The 24543-nt window shown below is 39.1% G+C and overlaps 1 protein-coding gene across 1 annotated transcript in view; it reads right to left on the bottom strand.

Annotated features, from left to right (window-relative positions):
* The window catches only part of WIF1 (Wnt inhibitory factor 1), a 44202-nt gene extending 26177 nt beyond the window's left edge, over positions 1 to 18025 (bottom strand). Inside the window, exons 1-2 of the mRNA XM_014062917.2 lie at positions 17626 to 18025; positions 16520 to 16659 (exon numbers count right to left, since the gene is read on the bottom strand). Of these exons, the coding sequence (XP_013918392.2) occupies positions 16520 to 16659; positions 17626 to 17764 (279 nt within the window). The 5' untranslated portion in view covers positions 17765 to 18025. The remainder of the gene's footprint in view (positions 1 to 16519; positions 16660 to 17625) is intronic.
* Between the last annotated feature and the right edge of the window lie 6518 nt (positions 18026 to 24543).

Here is a 24543-nt window from a genome sequence, read left to right as displayed (position 1 = left end):
TTGACAGGCAGAAAACTGGCCGCTACTGGGTGGTGGAGGCAGTGAAGGGCTGCGCAAGTGGCCAGAGTTGTGGTGCAAGCCTGGTGGGGCTTGGGAGAGCAGCTGCCAGGTGGGAGAGGGTGTGTGAATGGCAGAAAGGCATGGTCGGCTGTGACCAGGGGGGCCTTTGCCCAGGTTCGCCTGGTGCACCAGTTGCGGCCCTATTTGGATCAGGAGGCACTTCAGACAGTCACTCACGCCATCGTCATCTCAAGACTGGATTACTGTAATGCGCTCTACTTGGGGCTGCCCCTGAAAAGTGTTCGGAGACTACAATTAGTCCAGAATGCAGCCGCGCAAGCGATATTGGGTGTACCAAGGTACACCCATACTACACCTATCCTCCGCGAGCTGCACTGGCTTCCCATTGGTCTCCGAGCATGATTCAAGGTGCTAGTTATCACCTTTAAAGCCCTACATGGCCTAGGACCTGGATACCTGCGAGACCGTCTTCTGCCACATACCTCCCTTAGACCAATAAGATCGCACAAGATGGGCCTTCTCCGGGTGTCTTCAGTGGGACAATGCTGGCTGGCGACACCTAGGAGTAGGGCCTTCTCTGTTGCTGCTCTGGCCCTATGGAATGAGCTGCCCCTGGAGATCCGGGCCCTCCCTACTCTCATGGCCTTTCGCAAAGCTATTAAAACCTGGCTTTTCCGGCAGGCCTGGAGCCGTTGACCTCTTGATTGAAGTCCGGCCCCTCTCTGATTGGGTGTTTGTTGTGCTTTTTCTTAACTTTGTTGTGTCTCATTGTTTTAATTCTTTTTAATAATTTTTCATTTCTGTAAGCTGCCCGGAGTCCTTTGGGATTGGGCGGCCTAGAAATTCAATAAATGAAATGAAATGAAATGGTGTGAGCGTGATGAGGCTAGGGATGACTACTGCCAGATGAGAGAGGCAAATATGGGAGGGCTTAGGGTGATTGCGGCTGCTGGGGGAAGGGTGCACAAAGGTCTTTGTGTGGCCAAAGACGATGGGTGAGTGGCCAGGGATGTGTGATGTGAGCAGCAGCAAGATTCTGAGAGGGTGTGTGGGTGGGGAAGACAGACTGGCACAACATGTGGCAAATCACGACCATGTGAATGCAGGATGCAGCCATCATTGTATGTGTGAACTGGTTACCAAGTGGCCAGATCATGATCCCCTGACCACGAGGGAGCTGGGATGACCATAATTCATTCATTCACCATTCATTCAGTGTTGTAACTTCAAACTAGTTGAACCACCTATACTTTAAACACTGAAATGTATACACTGAATTTCAATCTGTCATTAGAATTGTCAATTTGACAACTGATTAAAAATCCTTAGAAAAGAAACAAGAGAAACATAATGAGAATCTACCTGTTTGATATCTGTGAATTTTATGTTGCTATCTGACAAAATTACAATATTTGGAAATTGAATAGTCTAACTTAGCATGGTCCTGCTGTGCATATTTCAAAAGACAAATAGCAAAACATTTTCATTAAATGATTGAACAACATTGCCTGATGAGAAATAATTTTTGTTCCACTGGATACAATTTCTATCTATTTGCTCAGTTTATCTCACATTTCTCCCATTTCATCAAATAACAGAACTACTGAGAAAAGAAGAGAGACTGTTTGCTTGCAATAAATTCATGCACTAATGGATTATATACTGTGGTTTCTTCTAGGCTTTTTTTCGGTAACATTTAAATGTTTTATTAGTGCAGTATAACAACTATAAGATATGATGAATGCCAACCAAAAATATATTACTGCTAATATATTCAAAAGGAATATATAAAATGGTAATTAAGTGAGTGACAGTTGAAGAATCTAAAGATATATCCATAGAGTATTAATAAATTAATTAAGCAGCTCAATTTTTAGCATATTATTGTATCTATTACACCACCTTCTCATTTTTAATGCATACGTTTTTAATGTATGAGGGAGATGGGGTGGTTTTAAAATATGATAATACATATATTATTTCAAGTCAATGATATTTATATAATACCCTTACATCTTATTTAGATGCATTAGAGTAATAAATATTGATAGGAAGAAAAAATAGATATTCTACAACCCTGGTTCCTTATAATTTAGCATACTGTCTATATGGAAAGAAATATCCCATAGAAACTTTGGACTGTCTCTCATTAAGTCATGCAGTTTCTAGGAATCTATGCACAGCGCTTGGTCCATTTATATCAAGCTACTTACTCTATCACTAAGCACTGCCTTGAAAATTTCAAAGTAAAGCCCTGGCTGGTTCCCTTTCATCCAGTTTGCTGTCTCTGCCAAGTGCTTAGAAATAAAAGAAGTCTACTAATTAAATTCATCAGGCCAAAAAGGAAAATAAGCTCAATGTAACAAGATGCTAAAGTCACTTTAGCCCAGAAAGCTTTGTTTCCCTGTGGGCTCAGATCTGTGGGGAAGAATTCTGAGTTACAGTCCAACAAGATCTTACTTGAGAGCCATCAGCAGAAAATAAACATTGACTCAACATCACACTCAAGAATCTCTCCATGTGCAAAGAAAAAAATGCTTTCTTTCTTTAAGCTGCTGCTGTTTTTTTTATGAGCAAAATTGCGTCAACAGCAGACTACAACTTGTTTTTAATTTACTTACAGTCATGCCCTATCTTCTACAATCCATTAGATCTTTATATAAAACAAAATCTCTGATTGGTCAAAACATATGTCAGCCTTAATATTCACTAGTTATTTGTCACAGATCATGCGATACTACAGTCATAAGGAGTTGTTCCATCAGGATAAGACTTAGGAATGGATTTGCACTTACAATTTGCTGCATTTGCTTAAAGACTGCCAGTCATGTGGACGCCTCAACTTATGCCTGTAATGACTATGACCGGATTTCTGGTCCCAATTGTGGCTATAAGTTAATGACTACCTATAAGCTTTAAAGTAAACACAAATTGGCATAGAACAAGAAAATATGTTTTATGGATGCAAACTAAGTTTAACAAATTATTGATATATTGTGACATTCTAATGTGATAATAACTTCTGCATAATGATAATATACAAATAACAGTGGCTAGGGAAAAGTGATACTTTTATTATTGGATAATAAGACTAATGACACCTGCTCCCAGATAATTATTCTTCTAGTACTGGTAACTGAAGTCTCCAGAATTTTCTTGGCAACACTGAGGCAGAAAATCCCTCAGAGGTTTTATGCCAACAATTGGAATGACACAAGGCCTAACTCCCAAGTAAATATTTTTAGAATGTATCAATTGGTTTGGATATTATAGAAACTATAAAATGTTCAGTGTGTGCTTCTGGTTTTATCATGTGTTATAGTAAATATAAACTATCAGCTTTTATTAACTTACCAGCCATTTTTATTCTGCAGTCTTTCAAATGTAAACTTGCCCTACAATAGAACTGGTACAGAATAGTAAAAGTTATGAAATCCTACCAAAAGCTATCTGAAGCAGGTTCTCTAACCAAATTCCACTTGAATGTTTGTAAACTGAAGGTTTTTTTAAACTTTTATTCTACAAGTTTCAACATTTTGCAACAAGTTCCAAAATTTCCACTGTACCCTAGAGAAAGCAAGAACTATAATTTTCAATTGAGGACCCCAGATACTTTTTAAAATTATTTGGACAATTGCAATTTCTATCATGATTTGATTCCTGAGAATTCTGAAGTCAAACCCACAAATTATAAAGTTGCCCACCCTGCCATAGTGGTGAGGGGGGGAACACCAAAAGAGGTCTTCTGCAACATACTCCCCAAAAAGAAAGAAAATGGCTCATCAGGGCAGCTGTAGAACCTCATTAGGGGAAATATTGTTTCAGGTTTCCCTTTTTGTAGCCATAGATAAAATAATTCTTGATTGTTGTAAATTGTCAAGAACCTGGAAGAAGAGCAATTTTTTTCTGGGGACTATGCCAAAGACTATAACATTTTAAAGGAGATGTACATCTTTCTTTCAAAGCCATCTATAATTCTATCGTAGTAGTAACTGATGAGAACCAGCCAAGCTGAACACTGAGATTTTAATTAAAATTTACTTAATAATCTATTTTTTTAAATTGGATTCCTGTACACCACCAGAGTCATCTTTTGTGAGATAGACAGCCATATGCATTTGATAAACAAACAAACAAACAAACATACAAACAAACAAATAATCTCTCTTTGAATTCTTGAAACTCCACTTCTTTTATTTAGGAATTTACAAGTTTATGTTTTTATGATTAGGGAGGACAGCCTGATTAACTACTCAACTAACTCTATTTTTTTCCATTTAATTGCTTAATAGCATTTTTTTCAAATTCAGAAATACAAACTGGCTTTTAATTAATTAATTTATTAAACTCATTTATACAGACAGCTATCTCACAATCAGCAACTCTGGAAGGCATTCAACAGAGATAAAACCAGTGACAGGCGGTGAGGTTTATGGCTGGTGAGGCACTGACGCAGGGGTTTCAAATTTTTTTAGACTTATGGACTTCAACTCCCAGAATTCCACAGCCAGGCACGTTCAGTTCCGATTTAATACCCCCCCATTCCCCTGCTGCCTTCCGATCCGAGCCTTTGATTGCAGGTGGAGCCACGCTGCCTTTTCAAACTTGTAATCAGTGAAGCTGGGCTTATATACTTTTATCCAGCTGTGTGTGTGTGTGTGTTTTTTTTTTTTTTGAAAAGGCAACGTAGCTCTGCATGCAATCACATACCTTTTCCAGCTGTTTTAGAGAGGATTTCAACTCTGCTCTTGCCTGCCATCATGAAAAGAAAAAAAAATGTAAAAGGAAAAAGACAAGAGTTGAAGGCTGAGCTAGTTGCTGACAGAGTCACCGTGTGGAAGACTCTGCTTACCTGTTTAAAAAAGCCTCTAAAAAATGCCCTCTACAGGAGGCAGGAGAACGACGTGCCTCATTACGTCAGGAATTTTTTGGCTTTTAATCCTTGCTTAGCTCTGCTCGAGTGATCATAAAGTCAGACTAGATGAGGCACTTCATTCTCCCGCCTCCTCCTGAAGTTTTTTAGAAGCTTTTTTAAACAGTTAAGCATTAAGCAGAGTCATCTACTGTGACTCTGGCAGCAACTACCTCAGCCTTTTTCCTTTTACATTTTTTTTCCTTTTCATGAGGACAGTGGTGAGGCTCTGCCTCCCCTGCCTCCCCTGCCTGCATGTCCCAGTTAATAAATGCATTAAAAATACAAAAGCAAACTAAAAAATATAAAAGGAATAGGCAGTTATGTTATATTTGGTTAATGTAGCAAGAATTGCTGAGCAAAGACAATACCTTGATTTTATTTTACTATTATTATTTTTTAAATGATCACACTTAATAAAGCTATACCTATAATAATTTTATCAATCTGCAGACAATTAATTTTGAACTACCAGGTTATATGCTATCACATTTTTAGGCTTTTATTATTTTTATGGAATTTTTACTTTCTGTAACCACAGGAGGGAGCTCCAACATAACAAATGTCTAATCCAGTTTTCCAACTTTGAAATAAATATTAAACCATTTAGATTGAAGAAATCTTAGGAATTGTAGTATAAAGAATAACAGAATGTTATGAGTTTAATATATATTATTAGGATGTAGCTTTAGTCTGTTTTTCTTTAAAGCATTTCTATACGTTTTTTAACTCTCATATTGTATTATCGATATTTTATATTATGATATCTAGTTACCACTGGCATTTTTCTCATCTAGTATCTTTCAGCTATGTGCTTTATTCTGGACTGTTCACATAAGAGGAAATTTTGAGGATAAAATCATTTTTAATCAATCAAAAATAAATGGAAAATTACACACATTTTTCTTCTACAAAGAAACAAGACAAATCTGAGAAGACTATCCCTAAAATAACAGAAGAAGCAGTTGATCAGTAATCAACTGATTCTTCAGTTATTTTATCACAAGTTAAAGACTTTCTCACAGGTCAATTGTATTCAGTTGAAAATAATATCAACAATTGGACAGAAATTTTAAGCTTTGGGAGTTAAGACTGATTCTTTTAAGGCTAATTTTAATGACAAATACAACATATTACATTGATTAGAACGTCAGGAAAAAGAAATTTAAATTTGCTGTCAGATTTGCCCCAGTTTGCTCTCTTGGGAAAGACTTGTGACTCCATTTAGTTGAAGCAAAGGAATTTTTACTGAAAGAAACTGATTGCAGCAAAGTCAGGCGGAATCTGGTGTTCCCACGCAAAATACAAAGCTATTCTTTCCAACTCCCAATCCCTCCTCTCATGACCAATTCCCCCAGTCAGCCAATGTAATGCCAGTATGATGTTTTGAGAAACTCTGAGGTGTGAAACTGATAACATTCCATTCTCGGGGCAAATAGCCTTGAAGATCCTTGTACAAGCCAGTTTGGTGATGTGGTCTTCTTCTGTTGTCACTTCTCCCTCCCATTTCCCACCATTAGATACAGAGGTGTGAATTGTCCCAAAGGTCCTTTGATGGCAGGATCCCAGCAAGTTGCCACACCAACAATGGAGATCCTGACATGCTTCCCCTCTTGAAGAAGCAAAAGAAGAGAGAGAGAGAAAACAGGGAAAAGTAGGGTTAGATCATTTTGGTTTGTCAGGGTGATTGATTGTAGAAGCATTTAAGGAGTTTGGTGGCTTTAACATGTTTGCGATCCACCCACTCCATTTCAGAAGGGTGAAAGTCTTTCCATCTTACCAGGTACTGGATCTTCCTGCAATTTTTGCTGGAATCCAGAGTGTCTTTGACTTCAAAATGTTGCTCCCCTTCAATCATGAAAGGCTCAGGTGGAGATGGCTGCATCAGGCCCAGGGGAGGGGGTGCGGGGGGGAGAACGTCTCAGGTTTCAGCAGACTTCAGTGGAAGATTGGGTGGATGTGTCTGAGTGATTTGAGGAGTTCGAATTCTACTGTGACAGCGTTAATCAGGTGTTTAATGGGAAAAGATCTCTGTTTTTTCTACAGTTGCCTGGATTGCAAGTACTTGGTAGATAAATACATCGGATCCCATACATTAAAGTCCTTAGGCTTCATGAGTTTTTGTCTGCTTGCTTTTTATAGGCATCATTTATCTCTTCCAGTGATTTTCTAGCCAATGGCTAGATGTTGGCCACTTTGAATGGGGTGAAGCCTGTGCTGCTATGGACAGAATTATTATACACTACTTTAGCAAATGGGAAGAGCTCCATCCAGGTCTCTTGTTGGTAATTTATATAACACCTAAGCTACTGCTCTAGAACCCATTGTCCATTCACACCCCTCATTAGTTTAAGGGTGATGACTGGAGCTTAGCCCTGGGAGGTTCCCCCAAGGTCCCAGAAATGCCTGCCTGAGATGAATTGCACTATGTGATTTGAGATTATTCCTTGCAAAGCCCCATGCAATCTATAAACACGTTGAATGAAAAGTTTAGCCAACGCATGGGCAGATGAGATTTTTTGGCAGGGTATGAAATGTACAAGCTTGCTTTGAGTCCCAAGGATTGGGCCATTAGTTCTATTGGGATGGTCACTGGGTAATGGGGCCACTTATTAGGAGGTCATTATCAGAGTTCGTCTTGGTTCCCCCAGAAGCTGGGTTGGCAGGCATCCCATTGCCCCTCCTGGGGATGGGGAAAACTCTATGAATTGTACTCCTTCCAGGGCTGTTTCCTGAGTCCACAGCAGAGGCTTGGTGGGTTCCTTTGCAGGCCCAGTGGTTGGTTTTTTTCCCTGGGTGGCCTTGCAGGATGGTTTTGATGTGGTCCCTAGCCTTGCAATCAGTCAGGGGATCTTCAAACTGCTTGCGGAGGGTGGCCATGAACCAGTGGTGGGTTCCAGATCCCATTGCAACCGTACTGGTTGCAACAAGGCCTGGCGTCCACTACATGAATGTGTGCAGCGTGTGCATGCGTCATTACCTTTTGTGATGCCTCTGGAAACCTCCGCGATGCTCCAGCTGCTCGGCAGAGTGTCAAACAGGCACAATGTGCTTTGTGTGCATGCGTGGAAGTGCTGAAGAGCTCAAATACAGGTAAGGAGCTCGGGCAGGCGGGTGGGCCCTCTGGACTGCCATACTGGAACGGTACCCGGTGCTCTGGGCAGGCCAGGCGTACCAAGGCGTACTGCCTGCAACCCACCACTGCCATGAACTGGTTGAGACTTCTCTGCTCCAGGAAATTATCATTGTAGAGAATCACCATCCACTGGGCAGCTGGCTCCTTCAGGACCATGGTAACGCCTTTCACCTTGGCTTCTTCGATGGGTATTTTTGACCCCTATTTAACCATATAGATCCATACCTGGACCAGGAAGAATCCTAGTTGCTGGGGGTCTCCATTAAACTTTACACACAGGGAGAGTGTCTTGTGGGTTCTCCTCCCCCTCACTCCGGCTGGTCCCACAGGTGCTCCCTGTTGGGCAGCCATTGTTGGTGCTGGGGTGGCAGCGGTTGCTGCAGTGGGGATGGATGTTCCATTGCATCAGGTGTGCATCTGTTTGCCCAAGCCGAACCAGGATTTTGCGCACTTTGAGGTTCTCAAAGGCCCTCACATGAACTTTACGGCTTGTTCCATCATCCAGTCTGCCCAGTCACTCTCCCCACACTCATCGCTTTCTTCCTCCAGACCTTCCAGTTCAGCTCATTTTCTGCGTTGGTGGCTGCTTCTGCCACCATGGATGAATGTCACCTTTTGGGGTTTCTTTTCCTACTCTTCTTTTCTTCTGATCCCCAGGGACCATCAGGATCTCAACAGGTCATCTTCCCCCAGCCACTCATATATATCCAGTCTTCCCAGAGGGGATCTTATAGACGCCTCTCCCCAGGTTTCAATTTCCTGTTAACTCCCTTGAGTTGACAGTGTATGCACGGTTCCCATGGTAAAATTCCCTCTAGGTTGACCAAAATTGCAGATTCTGCCTAATGTCAAACCTGCCCCAGTCTGCCCTCTCAGGAAAGTAAGACTCATGACTCCATTTAGCTGAAGCAAAGGAACCTTTGCTGAAAGAAACTGGTTGCAGTAAAGTCAGGCGGAATATGGTGTTCCCATGCAAAATACAAAGCTATTCTTTCCAACTCCCAATCCCTTCCCTCATGATCAGTCCCCCAGCCAGCCAATGTGATGACAATATGATGTTTTGAGAAACTCTGAGGTGTGAAACTGGTAATATTCCATTCTCAGGACAAATAGCCTTGAAGATCCTGGTACAAGACAGTTTGGTGATCTGGTTTTCTTCTGTTGTTACTTCCTTGTCCCCATTGCCCACCATTAGATATACAGATTTGGATTGCCTCAATTCCTCCCCCCTCCCTTCCCCTTTGATGGCAGGAATCCAGCAAGGTGCCAGGCCAATAATGGAGATCCTGACATTTGCAGACAAGTTACTAGTAATTGTTCAGTTCAACGAATCTAAAAGATATACAGTAGTTAAAAGAAGTTGGAAGCTAAATTAAAAATAACTGAAATAGAACTTGATAAATCTTTGTTGTTTATTTATTTTTATGCCATCCATCTCCCCTACATCTGAGAGGCTAACAAACTATCAAAATAGGTGAAAAATAATTAAAAGATCAAAACCAACTAACACAAAATTATTAAAAACAGTGCTAAAACTATACCTACAAGCGTCAAGAGATGGATGGGACAAGGATGAGGTCTTCTACCCTGTCAGCCACTTCCAGCAGGAAGCACCCACCTCAGAACCCCAGGCAAATGGTCAAAACCAGGTTTTGATACCCTTCCAGAAGGCCAAAAGGGAGGGGGGAGTTCTCACCTCTGGTGGAAGAAGTTCCACAGGGATAAGGTCATAGCAGAAAAGACTGTTCTCCTTGATCACTGTTTCAATTTCTTAGCAGATAGAATCTATGGCAGCCTCTTCCATTGGCACGAATGGGGCAGGCATATCCCATCGAGGAGAAATGGCTCCTCAGACACCCTGGAACCGTGCCATGTAGGGCTTTCAAGGTAATGACCAATACCTTGATTGGAATGGTATTATATGTGCAGCCCTATGAGATTACAGGACTGTGTATACTGCTTTATTCTGCACCAGCTGCAGCTTCTGAATACTCTTCAAGGGTAGCCCCATGTAGAGCATGTTGCAGTAATCATCGAAGTATGAGTAGGACATAAGCAACCATATACAAAATGTGCAAAATGTGTGCATAAACATAAATGGCTTATACAACATTAAGGTATGGAACTATACACCCTTATAATCAGAAAAAAATAATTTGAAAAAGTGCTCTTGAAAATGAATAAATGTTTTAACACACAAATTCCAAGGAATCAATAGTAATTTGTTTCAAAAGTAATATAGTAATGGTATCTAGTGTAATAAGTGTAACTATATACCGCCACAGTTGAGCTCAAAATTTCTCTTGCTAAGCAAAGTGGTTAAGTGTTTTGCCCTATTTTACAACTTTTGCCACAGTTGTTAAATGAATCACTGCAGTCGTTAAGTGAATTGTGCGGTCATCAAATGAATCTGTCTTTATCCACTGACTTTGCTTGTTGGAAGTTGGCTGGGAAGGTTATAAATGGTGTTCACAAGACCTCTGAAAAATACAACTTTTATAAATATATGCCATTTGCAAAGGAGCTGAATGTAAATCACGTGACCATGGGGATCATGCAATGGTCTAAAAAACAGTCATAAGTCACTTTTTTTCAGTGCAGTTGTAACTTCAAAAGGTCGCTGAATGAATACTTGTAAGTCTATTATTACTTGTATGTGCAACCTAGTAATTATTCATACATAATATACATGTACTGTATATTAAAATAAGGTAAAGATATGCCTGACTCTCCTTCACCACCCTTAACAAATCTATGTTTACTGTGAAAAGCTGTAAAGTGTTGGCACTTTACAGAATAACCCAGGTCAAGAAACAGTTATGGCTATAGTAACCATATTTTCTTAGAAAATGTAAAAGATAACTGAAAAAGAGGCATATTTTCTAAGGATAAAAAAAACGAACTGTGTACATTTATAACATTGTTTCATAAAAGAAAATTCAAGAGCAAAACAAGAAAATAAATAATTAAATTAAATAAATCCAAAGGACAGCTTTCTGAAACAAAGGGCTGTCCTTGATAATAAAGGACACGTGGTCACCATAGGCATGGCAAAGATTCCAGCAATGTTCTTTATTGTGGTAAGTTAGAATAGCAGAATCTTGAGAACATGTCCAAGTTTCTCTCTATGCCATCTTACACTAAACAAAATCATGGCAGAATTATTTGAATTTCTTTCTTATATTTCCCCCTATTTTGGGGCTGTGTAATCTCTTCTACCAGTTTAACAGTTTGCTCCTTCCTTACCCAAGATCAATTCTACAATTTTTCAAAAGGCCTATACCAGAGGTGGTATTCAGCAGATTCTGACCAGTTCTGGAGAACTGGTAGCAGAAATTTTGAATAGTTCAGAGAACTGATAAATACCACCTCTGACTGGCTCCACCCCCATCTATTCTCTGCCTCCCGAGTCCCAAGTGATTGGGACAAAATGGGGATTTTGCAGGAACCTTCCTCTGGAATAGGGAGGGAATGGAGATTTTACAGTATTCTTCCCTTGCCATGCCTACCAAGCCATGCCTACAGAACTGGTAGTAAAAAAATTTGAATCCCACCACTGGCCTATACTATATCTTCCACAGCTACATTCATATAGAGTGAAAGAGGTAATACAAGTCCTATTCCACTATTGCCTTCTATGTGCTCTTTTTGTGAACAAATTAAGAAAATTATAGCAAATGGTACATGGCTATATATCCTAAAAACTTTATGTGAATTATTGCAGTCATTCTTAAGTGCATAAGACTATATTTCAATACAAAACATCTTTATATGAAAAGGTTCTAGGTTCTTTGCAACCTAGCAGTGCAAAGTTGTGCATCCCTATTTAGAGGTCCTGCTGCATTCAGTCTGGCTTTCTTCCAAGGGAAAATATATAGAATTTCAATTGTGTATACACTCTTAGCTGATGGGTTTCAATTATTAGTTCTTTTCAGCATGTGGTTCCAAATGCCATTCACAACTAAAAAGAACTTCTTCAATATTTATTAGAATAGAAATGTTTGTGACTACCATAGCAGTAAAATGGAATAACAAATACAATATTGTAGTGGAAAAATGGAACGCTGCCATTTATTGATCCATGAAGTTTTATGTAATAGCATTTATAAGCAGCCTGGTATGAGGCACTTCATTCAATAAATGTACCTTATGTGGTGAACCTGCGGCAACTCTGCAAGGCTATAAGAGAAGTTTTCCTTAAAAGAGCTTTTAAAAAAAAAATTACAGGCAACAGTAATAATGATATTAATAGCACATTGGATGCAGAGTAATTTAATCTTAATTTCATACCAATGAACAAAAGGATACATGCTTCAGCATTCTTCTGTCTCTGTAAAATTTAAGATCCTTTGATTTCAATAGAACATATTCCCAGATAAGTAGGTAGATAATCTTTTACCTAAGAGCCAGTCTGGAGTAGTGATTAAGATTTAGGGTTCCAGAAAACCAAGAAATCATTAGTTCTACTTAAGTCTGGATTAAACTTTTTCATCATTTCACATCAAGGAATGTATGTGTCTGTCATTCAGAGATGGTTGCATAGCTGCTGCATTTATACATCTGCAAATGTTCATTCTGGCTAGGGGATGCTCAAACAGCAAAGGACAAAACAGGAAGTTGTATCAACCAATCACCACGCAAGACCCACACCTCCGCACAGTACACAGCTGGGATTTGGGAGATGTGCTCACTGGCCTCTCTGCAGCTATCAACTCTTCACAGCTTAGGTATATAGCGATGTCAACACGCAGTTGGTGGTAACTCTAAATCAAGCTTTAAGCACTAAGCCAGCTAGGTGAATTTGGGCCAGTTACCAGGAAGAAAGAAATGGCAAATCACTTTCAAACTCTTGCCATGAAAATTGCAAAGACCTGCTCAGGCAGTTGCCAGGAATCATGACTGACTCAAAGGCATATATGCATGCGTGTATAACAAACACAAAACCTAAGAATTATTAGCTGAAACACATGTCATACCATGAGGATTTTAAAAAGTAAGCCATCATGCTGGTTTCGTTTTTTAAAATTTTGCTTTGTTTTCCTCCTATTTTCTCTGAAATGTTTTTCAGGGGCTCATTCATTGATTTTATGAAAAATGTTGCATCATGGTTTGAATACATTTGTAAGTCTGTTTTTATGTCCTCATATGCTCTCTCTGTGTCTATCATAACCTTTATTAAACTAGTCTTCAGCTGCGGTATATTACAATCACTTCCAGGAGCCATGTTGACTGGATATGGTAGCTGTACATCAAATTGGAGAAGGCCATTTTGTTCATTCTGGAAAGCCATTCAGCTCCTAAGTGAACCCATATTTTAGAATGACCTATCATCACTTACCCAAGCCTTAGTTATATCCATATCTGATTTTTGCAGAAAATTTTTTGCTCTTTGATAAACATAAATAATCCCAGTTATAGTAAAATGAAATAATTTTCTATGTTCCAATACAAATACAGTCTCATGATCACATCACTATATTAAGGAATCCACTGCTTGCCTGTTGTTTTCCAGGTTCAGTTCAAGATTTTAATCTTTAAACCCCCTTAGGGGTCTGGTTGTCTGATAAAATTTGTAAAAGGGAAACTTTTAATGTCTTCATTCACAGAAGCCCAGAATATCCATGATCTGTCTATTGTTACACTTTGTCGTTTGGTTGTTTTTTTTAATTCTATCCAAAACATTGTATTTCTGGGGACACACATAGTTAACTACTTTCATCTCTTGTAAAAACAAAATAAAATTTGTATAAAGCCACAACAAAATAGAGGATTTCCCCAATGAACCTTTGTATTACCTATGTATTGTGATGTTTAAATAACATTTCTGAAAAAATGAAGATTAAAATAACCCAGTAGGAAAACATCCAATAATTAAAAAAATAATTATAATTATTAAAACAAATCAATTATTCAATTAAAAAGTTCTATCTTGATGCCCTAAATCAGAGAAGAAGTGTTACCATTTGTTAATTTCCAAAGCAATCTGTTTAGATTCTAGGAGAAAAGCTTTTTTTAAAATTATCTTCTTGAAAGGTTCAGATTGCCTGCGCCCTGTATAATCTTTTTACAGTATTGATGGCTGCAGTTGGTATGTAGGATTAGGATAATGATGCAAAGTGGATAGGTCCTGGATTTCCTGGATATTTTTTTCTTGGATCCTGGAGGAAATTTGTAGATTTCATTTGCTTTTTAAACAGTGTTAGGTCCATTGCAGAGATCACCTGCTACTTTCTTTTAGAACATAAAAATATAAACATCCAATGGCAGATGTTTGGATCATCAGTTTTTAGCCTTAGTAATCAGATGGTGGTTTGGGGACAAGAAGGAATTCAGGGGTTACTTAGAGCCCTGAGATTTAACGTTGTACACTTATGTTGTATATAGTCGAGGCTCCTCACTTCTTCATTTAAATGTGGTACCATTTAAACAAAAGTATGGCAGTGGATTCTGGTTAAAACCACATTACAAAAAAACTAATGAATATACACCAAACATCACTGTAGAAAAAAAGCTTATCTGGATGGATCCGGTGTTCAGCTTTTTCTCCTAATATTTAAAGCAATTTAGAATTCAGTCATTCTTCCTACTTATGTTTATATCCCACATTTTGTACAACTACTGATTAAGGTTGCTTAATGCAGTCATCAAGGTATAGCAACTGTAACTGCATATAACCTGGCACCCAGACAACACATTCATTGCGCTTCCCTATCATCAGATATATATTTTGAGCTCCATGCTTTGGATGAAAACATGGAATGTAAAAAAGCTTATGGACAAAATTAAAAAGAAAATAAAACCAAGGATACACATATCAAAAGCAAAGATCTGAACATTTTATATTTAACTTCTGCCTTTCTGTGGTATTTTGCATCTCAGTGTTATGGATGTGCCACCAGAGATCAAAGTATCATGCTGTAGAGATCCCAATTCATTTAGCAAGGGAGTCATGTGCCAGCCATCTGTTATAGCTGCTGACAGAAAACAGCAGCAAAATCCTCAAACTTTGCCAGAAAAAAGGCTTTATTGCTCAGCAAAAATGAATTACAAGGTAGCTTGTAAACCATTTCTGGACTGCAGTCATTTACATGGTATATAGTACACTACAAAATTATGTCTTTCCGCATTCTTTCCACAGATGCATAACATATGGTAAATAGAGTTTTCAGTGGAGTTTATTATTTTCTATAAAAGCTTTTCAAAAAACAAAACATCCCTTTTGCACACTGAAGCAGTGAATTACTATTCTGTTTTTGGCAAAATTTGAACTTCAAAGCTATCTACTGGGTAAGGAGGAATAGCATAACTGAGTCACAGTAGCCACACTTGTAAGTTGTGATACTACCTTGGAAGTCTGTGTCTTGTAAAAGTTTGTCTACCAGTGATCAATCATCTCCTTCAACTATTAACTAGGAGAACCAGTTTGGTGTAATGTTTAAGGCACCAGGCTAGAAACCAGGAGACTGTGAGTTTTAAACCCGTTTTAGGCATGAAAACCAGATGGGTGACTTTGGGCCAATCTCTCTCTTAGCCTGTCTCACCTCACAGGATTGGTGGAAAATAGGAAGAGGAAGGAGTGTTAGGTAGGTTGGCCATCAATAAAAGTGTGATATTAATTAATTATCAACAGCACAATTGCATTAGCATAGGCAGTTCTCAAATTCACCCAAAATGCCTTCAGTCAATTTACCTATATTTAAATATGGATACAAAATCTCAGGCTGCTGGTCTTATATAGTCCTTAAAAACTTTGGATGCAGCCTTCTTGAATCCTAAATGAAGTGGTAATATTGAATAAAATAGAAAAGATAGATTGTTAAATATTCAAGCAGTCATATTATCTATATTTAATTTGAATTAAATATACATGTCAATGAAATGAAATCACATTTAGCTTTTCTTTTAGTTCCATTCCCTAAGGAATAACTGGTCTCCAATATGCCATCTAAAGGTCAAGCATTATTCTTAGTTTTGAATAGTAGTCCCAGGGAACTTTTGGTACTTCCAGAGTAGAGGCTAAGAAAGAGCTGCATGCAGCCTCCTATCCTATTTGTGCTGCCCTCACAACTCCTCAAGACTGTGCCACAAAAATTAAACAGCAAGACAATATTTTGTCTTTCAAAACACTTATTTAAGGCTTTAAAAGATGTATTTCAGTATTGGCCCTGGCTCAAAATACTCATTTTAAGGGACTGCCTTTTACTGTTTCTATCTGGAATGGAGTTTCATTAGAAAGACACATACAAAGAAAGTACATTGTATACCTTTGCCTATCATAAGACTTGATTGATTCATATTTCATCTGGCAGATAATTCAAAGTCTAATTTTGTATTTCCTTTTTGGTGTAATTCTAAACTACTTTCTATTATAACAATTGATCCAAAATATTTCTCTTCTCCCCTCCCCTCCAATAAGCACCAAGTTATACCAGTTTATACATTTTACCTACCTTTCCTGTTGCTTCCCAGGTGAAATTCATAGACTGAATGTTGACAGGGATAGCTGGCATTCTTTGTTGAGCTTTTCTGAAATCATGAGTAAATGGGGCCATCTTTCCTTCTGAAACAATCAGAATATCCTCTTCAAAGCCTGTAAAATAAAACCAATTAATTTGAAACAAGTAACAAATTAAATACTAATATGGGATGAAAAACAAGCATTCAGTCTGAAGGGTTTTTATAGGAAAATGCATAGTGCAGGCTCTGCCAGAACTATGACAGAAATACATATGTACTGAGAGTCATGCCTATTCAGTCACTTATGGGGATAAAGAATGTATAACATATAAAAAAGGATCACCATCATGCATTACTTAAGAATATGTTGTTTTGGGTTTAAGTTTTCTCTGTTCAGTGCTAGAATTATAAGGGTGGGGAGAAAGGCACTCTCTTTCAGTCTTTGCAATAGCCTCATTAACTACTTTTTAAGGAATTTTGTTTGGGGGGAAGTGAAATATCCCAAGGGACTTTTCATTTTCTTTCATAATTGCCTTGTATATATACTCATGTGGAGGCATGAGGAAAGAACCAGCAGACCAAAGGTTTAATCCACCATTTGGTAGGTCTGTTATTTTTTTTCCTAATAGCTATCCACAGGCTTACACCAAAGATACTTCAGGCAATGCATAGCCATTCTGGATGACCAATAAGCATTGGTAGCCTTTTCCTTTATGAAACTTCTTGCCTAGTTGTTTAAACTGGCAGCCATAAGCACATCTAATGGCAATGGATTCCAAAAGTTCTACTCCAGCACTATATCTATCATGGCTTAAGAGTTAAAGTTACCTTGTGGAGAATCCAAAGAGGCAAAGAGGATGGGGATGGGGAAAGGTTAAAAACGCGGTGCCCTTCTCACGTTTGAGAACAAATCTCATATTTCCTACCCAACAGCCTGGCCCTAGATGACTAGGAACTGAGCTGCGATATATGTCCGGACACAGACCCAGATGAGAGAAGTCTGAGCGAGGGCGCGCGCAAAGAGAGGAAAGAGATCCTGTGGAGCCCCTTTGGCGCGCTCTCCTTTGCCCGAGCCAGAGCGAGCCCCAGCCTTACCTACCGATCAGCACGCGGGCTTGGTGAGCATCAATCCACATGTAGAGAGTGTCTTGGTGGCGCTGTGCGCCGCGCAAAAGCGGCAAGCTTGCCAGGCACAGGAGCGCCGCTGAGCAGAAGGCGCTGATTCCACGCCACGCCATGCCGCGCTTGACTTATCTGTTCCACAGGAGACGCAGGAAAGAACGCCCTTCCTCGAGGGAGCCCCTTCACGCCTGCCGCTGCTTCCCGCTCGCTCTTCTCCTCCGCCCCGAGTGGACTCTCACGTTTGCACGGCGGGCTGGCGGCGGCTGGAGACGGGCTTGCCTTTTGGCAGCCGCAGCGGTTGTGAGAGTGGGGCTGGGAGTAGGGAACGTGCGTTTCGGAGAAGTAGGGGAGCGAGCGCCCCGAGCTAGACCCGCTAGGCGGCAGCAGCAGCAGCAGCGATGGTCTGCCAAGAAGCGGCCCTGGGAGAAGTTTGAGGAGGACGCGGCCTATCAGCACCGAGGAGGTGGAGGAACCACGGGGGGAAGAGGGGGGAAATTTACAGACCTCGGGCTGGGTAACTGCTTTCTATTTTTGAAATTGTTTTATCCTACCGCGCTTCTCCTCTACATTCTTATTGCGGTTGTACTAATTCTTATTTCGCCATTTATAACATGCAGCTTCTTTCTTTATTTTATTTTATTATTTAAAAAACATTTTTTTTATTTTTACTAAACAAACACACACACAAAACAATCATCTTACATTACATCTTGTAGAAAGTGTGTCAACTAGTTACAATTAGCTTTGGTGCATCTCTTCCACAGTCATTACTTACATTCATATCGAATATCAAAGTTCTTAATGAGTCTTACTTTCCACATACCATAGTTCTCATTTAACTGAAATTGTTTTAATGTCTTTTTGCCTAGAATAATCCATAGTTAAAAAACACAACCACCTAATGGCATTTCATTAATTATTACAGAGTCATCCAATAACCTTAAACCTTTATAACATATTCTAAACAAAAATTAGTTGACAAAATTTCTAAGCTCTTTTCTCCCCCCAAATCACTGTTTACAATTTGTGTCCACGTTCCTTTTGTTATGGTGGTACATATATGTATCATTAACTGTATCCCTTATCCTTTTCATTCCATTGTTAGTTGTTATAATTAAAATTAGTTAACAAAAATCCTTTACTGTTATATCTATTTTCTTCTCATTAAACCAACATATATGTATACCTTATTGCCCTTATCAATTATTTATTTAACATAACCATCTATAAGTTACTGTATTACTACTTACTAATTATAAAACTTAGTTAAACTTTTTGTTATTTACTTTCATATATCCAATAACATTATACCTTTATAACATATTCAAAATAAGAATTAATTATTTAAATTTCTAAACCTTTTCCCCCCGAATCATTGTTTGCAATTTATATCCAAATTCCTTATTTTAAGCCAGTACATATATATGTCATTAACTATAACTCTTATCATTTCATTATTATTATTATTATTATTATTATTATTATTATTATCATCATTAATGTTTGTAACGAAATCATTTATTACTTATATCCAGCTTCCTCACCTCCAGCCAACATAGAAATATACCTTGTTACCATTATACCGTTACTATTTATTTAAGCAAGCAATCTAAAGAATTACTAAATTCCTACTTACTGATCATCAAACTTAGCTATTATTATTATTTTTTATTATCGATTTTCATATATCAACCTGTGTCCTTCCAGAAGGCATGTAGTCTTATTTCTTTTGCCATTTGTGGAGCTAATTTTCTATTTATTTCCTTGGTAAAGTTTTTATGGACATCTCTCCACACCTTATTGTCTCTTGGATCTCTCAGGTAATCTCGGTGCCCTTTTGCTACTTTAATTGATTTATTTTTGATTGCTAATCCTGTTTCTGATAAGATTTTTTTTCTTTAAAACCATCATTTTTTCTCTTTTTTCTTCTTTTGTGCTTTGAAATTTGGGGTAGTGCTCCAGACCATCGAATTCCCCCCTCCAAACTCCCATTTTTTCTCTTTCAACCACTTTCAGTTCAGAAATCAAATCATTATTTTTCTTATCTTTGTGTTCCTTTTTCTCTTCAGTTTTTGGAACTCCACCTCCCTCATTTTTTTCTGGTATAAACTCTATGTTCTTGTCAATTCTCCAAGTTACCAATAACTCTTGAATTGCATCCCAAATCTTTTGCAAAGTTAAAGTTTCCTCTTCTGTAAATTGCTCCATGTTCCAAATTGTTTCTCTTTCTGGAAACATAAGGCAAGAATGGATATTTTTAAAATCAAAATGATGCTACAAACAGTGGGATGTAAAAAAAAAAAGAACAACAGTGTACCTTAGAAGCTGCTGATGCAGTTCTACAGATGAATTGTTGAGCCTGTCATCTGCACCTCTATAACTGTGGTTTGGCACTGCAACCAATCAAGACAAACACAGGCTTCAATGGATAATTAGAACTGCAGAAAAAAACAATTGCTACCAATCTGCCTTGAGGACCTGTATAATGCACCAGCCAGAAAGAGGGCTGTGAAGATATCCAGACCTCTTGTATCTTGCACATAAAGTTTCAACTTCTACCCTCAAAACGATGCTCTAAGGCAGTGGTCCCCAACCTTTTTATCGCCGCGGACCAGTCAGCCTTTGATAATTTTACCGTGGCCCGCTGAGCGCGCGCAGGGGTGGGGGGCGTTGTTCGCGACGACACATTGATTGTTTATATATCAGATTGTTTTGATTAAACTTCCCTGGAGCCTTTGCGCACGGCCCAGGAGCTTTTGCGCACGGCCCAGGAGCCTTTGCGCTGCAGCGATCATGTCCCCCGGCCGCTGCAGCGATCATGGCCCCCGGCCGCTGCAGCGATCATGGCCCCCGGTCGCTGCGCGGCCCGGTGCCAGGTACTCCACGGCCCGGCACCGGTCCGCGGACCGGGGGTTGGGGACCACTGCTCTAAGGCATTAAATCTCAGAACAAGTAGACCCAAGAACAGTTCACCCACATGCCATCATTCTGCTAAATAACTAATTCCCACAACACTGTCAAACAATCTAAAAGGGCATTATTACCATCATTATTCTCATCTTCCCTATTCCCTATCTCTTTATTTTCTTATGACTATAACTGTTGCTTATCGCTATTGTTGTATGTACATTGAGAGCTTATGCACTTGAAACAAATTCCTTGTGTGTCTAATCACACTTGGCCAATAAAGAATTCTGTTCCGTTCTATTCTATAGTTAAGGACAGTTAATACTTTAATATCCTATTAATGCCTTAACACTTTGCTAAAGTCTAAAAGAAACAAAAACTGCTTATACAGCCAAACTCACTAGTCATATAAGGCCTGCAAATATTGATGAAAACATCCCTGAAAACAGGCAAAAAATTCTTTCTGTAAACAGCCTAGAAAGCCACTTCCCTACCAAGGAAGGAAAAGTGCTGATGGGCTGACAGGACAATCAGCTTACCTATGTCTTGTTTTAGTTTATTTACTTCTATATCTGTTAAAAAATAAGAGGGTGTTGATGCAGAAAAATCAGAGCATTTAAAAAAAAATTGCCCCCCCTCAACGGGTTACCCAATTATTTTGCAATTCAAAAGGATTGAGAAGACCACAGTGTTTTATATTATTTATTGATAAATAGTTTTTCATTCTGATTCATTCGTATTTTGCATCAGAGAAGAATTCTTTTCCCCTAATCTTTGCATTTGAGATGTTGTGAAGCAGATGGTTCCAGCAGATTGGGGGGGGGGGGAATTGTTGTTTAAGTTTGAATCTACTAGACTACAGATATTCAAGCAAAGCAGATATATGTGTAATCTACATAAAATATACATATTTTACATGCTTTATTTATATTTAACACAAAGCAGAAAAGCAAGAAAGTGAAACATACTTATCCAAGTATTCTTTTGAATATTGTTGGGCTTTTGCTTAAATTAGTTGTGTGACTCAAGTGTCTTCCAAGTCAGCAGTTGTGCTTTCATATGATTTTTATTGCACAATCAACTTGTATTATTCACAAGATGTTATAATGGCATTAGATTACAGACATAATGTAAAATCTTTCTGTATTTTCCCATATTCCTGCCATCCCTCTAAGAACTATTCCTCACAGTTGACTAGGAGATGGCTTTATTATATGATAATTTGACAATATGTTCATTGAACATGAAAGTAAGTCAAGTTTGCCTTCAATATTATAAGCAGGCATGTCTTCAAGTAAATTTTACACACAAACTTACTATTAAAGCAGTGAGGCCCTCTGCTGGCTGACCTTCCTAACAACAAATTGTTAAGAAATTTTTACAGTTTTACAAGTAACTGTCAGGCCTGCTGTCTTCTTTTGGATCTTTGGCCTGCCACACCTTCTATTATAAGAGCTGAGGTGGCGCAGTGGTTAGGGTGCAGTACTGCAGGCCACTTCAGCTGACTGTTATCTGCAGTTCAGCGGTTCTAATCTCACCGGCTCAAGATTGACTCAGCCTTCCATCCTTCCGAGGTGGGTGAAATGAGGACCCAGGCTGTGGGGGCAATATGCTGACTCTGTAAACCGCTTAGAGAGGGCTGAAAGCCCTATGAAGCGGTATATAAGTCTAACTGCTATTGCTATTGCTATTATTCTACTATGCCTTTTTCTATTGTGGGAAAATGGGAAGGGGGATTGTACGGAGTTACTTACTGTGTAGCCAAAACAAAATTCTTTCTAGAAAGCCAAGGTAATCCTTTGTCTCTGCACCTCTGCACCTGTCAGGAAGTGGATAGATGGAACTGCCAGCATGGCAGTGGAAGATTGGACCATGTGATGGACTTGTGAGTGTGGGGGCAAGATCTTGAACTTTTAACTAGGTGGGGAAACCCAGGAAGCTTTCAGATTTGGGTTTTCCCAGAGGTGCCAACATGGCTCTCTTAATAAATTGGAACTTTGAGCAATACGTTGCCTTGGACTCTGATTTATTTTTGGATGCTATTTGGAACCTTGACAATAACTTGATTTGCACATCCCAATACCATAATTAGATTATGGAAATAAGTAGATTTCACCATAACCTTATCCTCCTCTCTTTAAATTGTTTCCACTAACTTTTATAAGTGCATTTTTTTGTTTTAATATTAATTCTACTTTAGATAGAAAACCCTTTAGCTGAAAATTCTTTTGGCACAGAATAGTATATGCATGGACTCTAGAGCAAAATGTTATTTTGGTCAAGGTAATTATTCAGAAAATATCCCTTTCCAAATTTCATGACTTCAATAAATATTAGGAACAATGCAGATACAAAATGTATTTTGATGCTTCAGCAACTTCTATTAACAAAAGCTAATTACTCTTAATAGATATCATATGATTTCTTAGCTTTAAAATAGAAGATGCTATCTGTAAGATTTTTTTTTTTCAAAAACATGTATCTGCACAGTACCTACAATTCAGATGTTAAAATACCACCTTATATAATACTTAAAAGAGATTTTATGAAATGAGCTGTATTCTTCTGTGGAAAGTTATCACCCAGCCCTCTCCCAGAAAAATGAAATATCCTAGGAAATATTGAAAAGGCAAAATATTATATTTCTCTGGATGTGAAAAGGAAGAAACATGTTTTATAAAGAGAGAATAGCTCCCTGTAGCTTCCTGCTTCCACCCACTTTGTCAATGGGCAATTAAGAAGGACAAGTCAGTCCCTTTACATAATAAAGAGTTCTCCCCTTCAGCTCCAGGGGGATGGGATTAAGGCATGATAATATTGGCACTTTACCCAACTCACCGCATGGTATCTGAGAACTCAACCAAACCTAGATTCAAAACACAGCCTAGACAGTTGCCCCTGCATGGCCCCATGGGAGTCTGACAACCAATCAGAATACAAGATCAAGATCAAAGGCCAGAGAGGGCATAAAACCAGGGACTCAGCATCTCAATCCTTCCCCCTCTTTTCTCCACCAACATTGAAGCATGTGATCACTTTTTCTGTTCAGGACTCAAGCCATATGGTCCTGTCCGCCAATAAACCATCTTTCCAAGCAGCCTCCATGTCTCCAGTATCTTTTTCCTCACTTGGAGCCGAACCCAGAAGGACATTTCTTTATCAATTGGCTACCCACAGATGGGACTCCAAGCTAGCCTAACCAATGGATATGGTCCAGGTAAGCCTCTCATGCTAGCACAGACCCCATTGAGTCTGTGGATGGACTTTATCTTGGCCTTAACCATTGGATCTAGGTTTTAAAGGGGTTTTGAGTTTGAGCTCAAAGGCTGCCTGGAAAGAAGGTGAGTACCTCTAAATTTTAATTCTCGAAAATTTAATTTTAAAGCATGGCAAAGCATGGAAATGTGTGTAGACCTGCATGAAATCTTTCTCCCAATCACAGCTGGATCTTGGTTCCTCTGTGTGTTTTACCAAGAGAGCCTGGAAAGTATTAGGGTCGGGCCAGAGCACAGGACCTTCTGTTAGGGAAAGGAGAGAGTGTGTGAAAATGGATGAAAAAGTGAATGAAATTTTTGTTGTTGTTGCTTTTGTCCTGTGAAAGCAAAAAAGCAAAGGCCCATTGTGTGTAAAAAGAGGAGGTGCTGGTACTAACTGCAGAGGGGCAGAGGTCCTTCCCAGATCATCTTTTTGGATCCGGAAAAACTTAGCGGAATTCCTTACGAGGAAAGGGCCGAATAGCAATAGCAATAGCAGTAGACTTATATACCGCTTCATAGGGCTTTCAGCCCTCTCTAAGCGGTTTACAGAGTCAGCATATTGCCCCCAACAACAATCCGGGTCCTCATTTTACCCACCTCGGAAGGATGGAAGGCTGAGTCAACCCTGAGCCGGTGAGATTTGAACCGCTGAACTGCTGATCTAGCAGTCAGCTGAAGTAGCCTGCAGTGCTGCATTTAACCACCGCGCCACCTCGGCTCTATACTTTGTT

The sequence above is a fragment of the Thamnophis sirtalis genome, unplaced genomic scaffold, assembly GCF_051295495.1.
Source record: "Thamnophis sirtalis isolate CommonGarterSnake01/CBP01778 unplaced genomic scaffold, rThaSir2_p1.2 scaffold_9, whole genome shotgun sequence".
NCBI lineage: Eukaryota > Metazoa > Chordata > Lepidosauria > Squamata > Natricidae > Thamnophis > Thamnophis sirtalis.
Note: the sequence above shows the minus strand (reverse complement) of the source record. Positions and strands in the feature narration are given on the sequence as shown.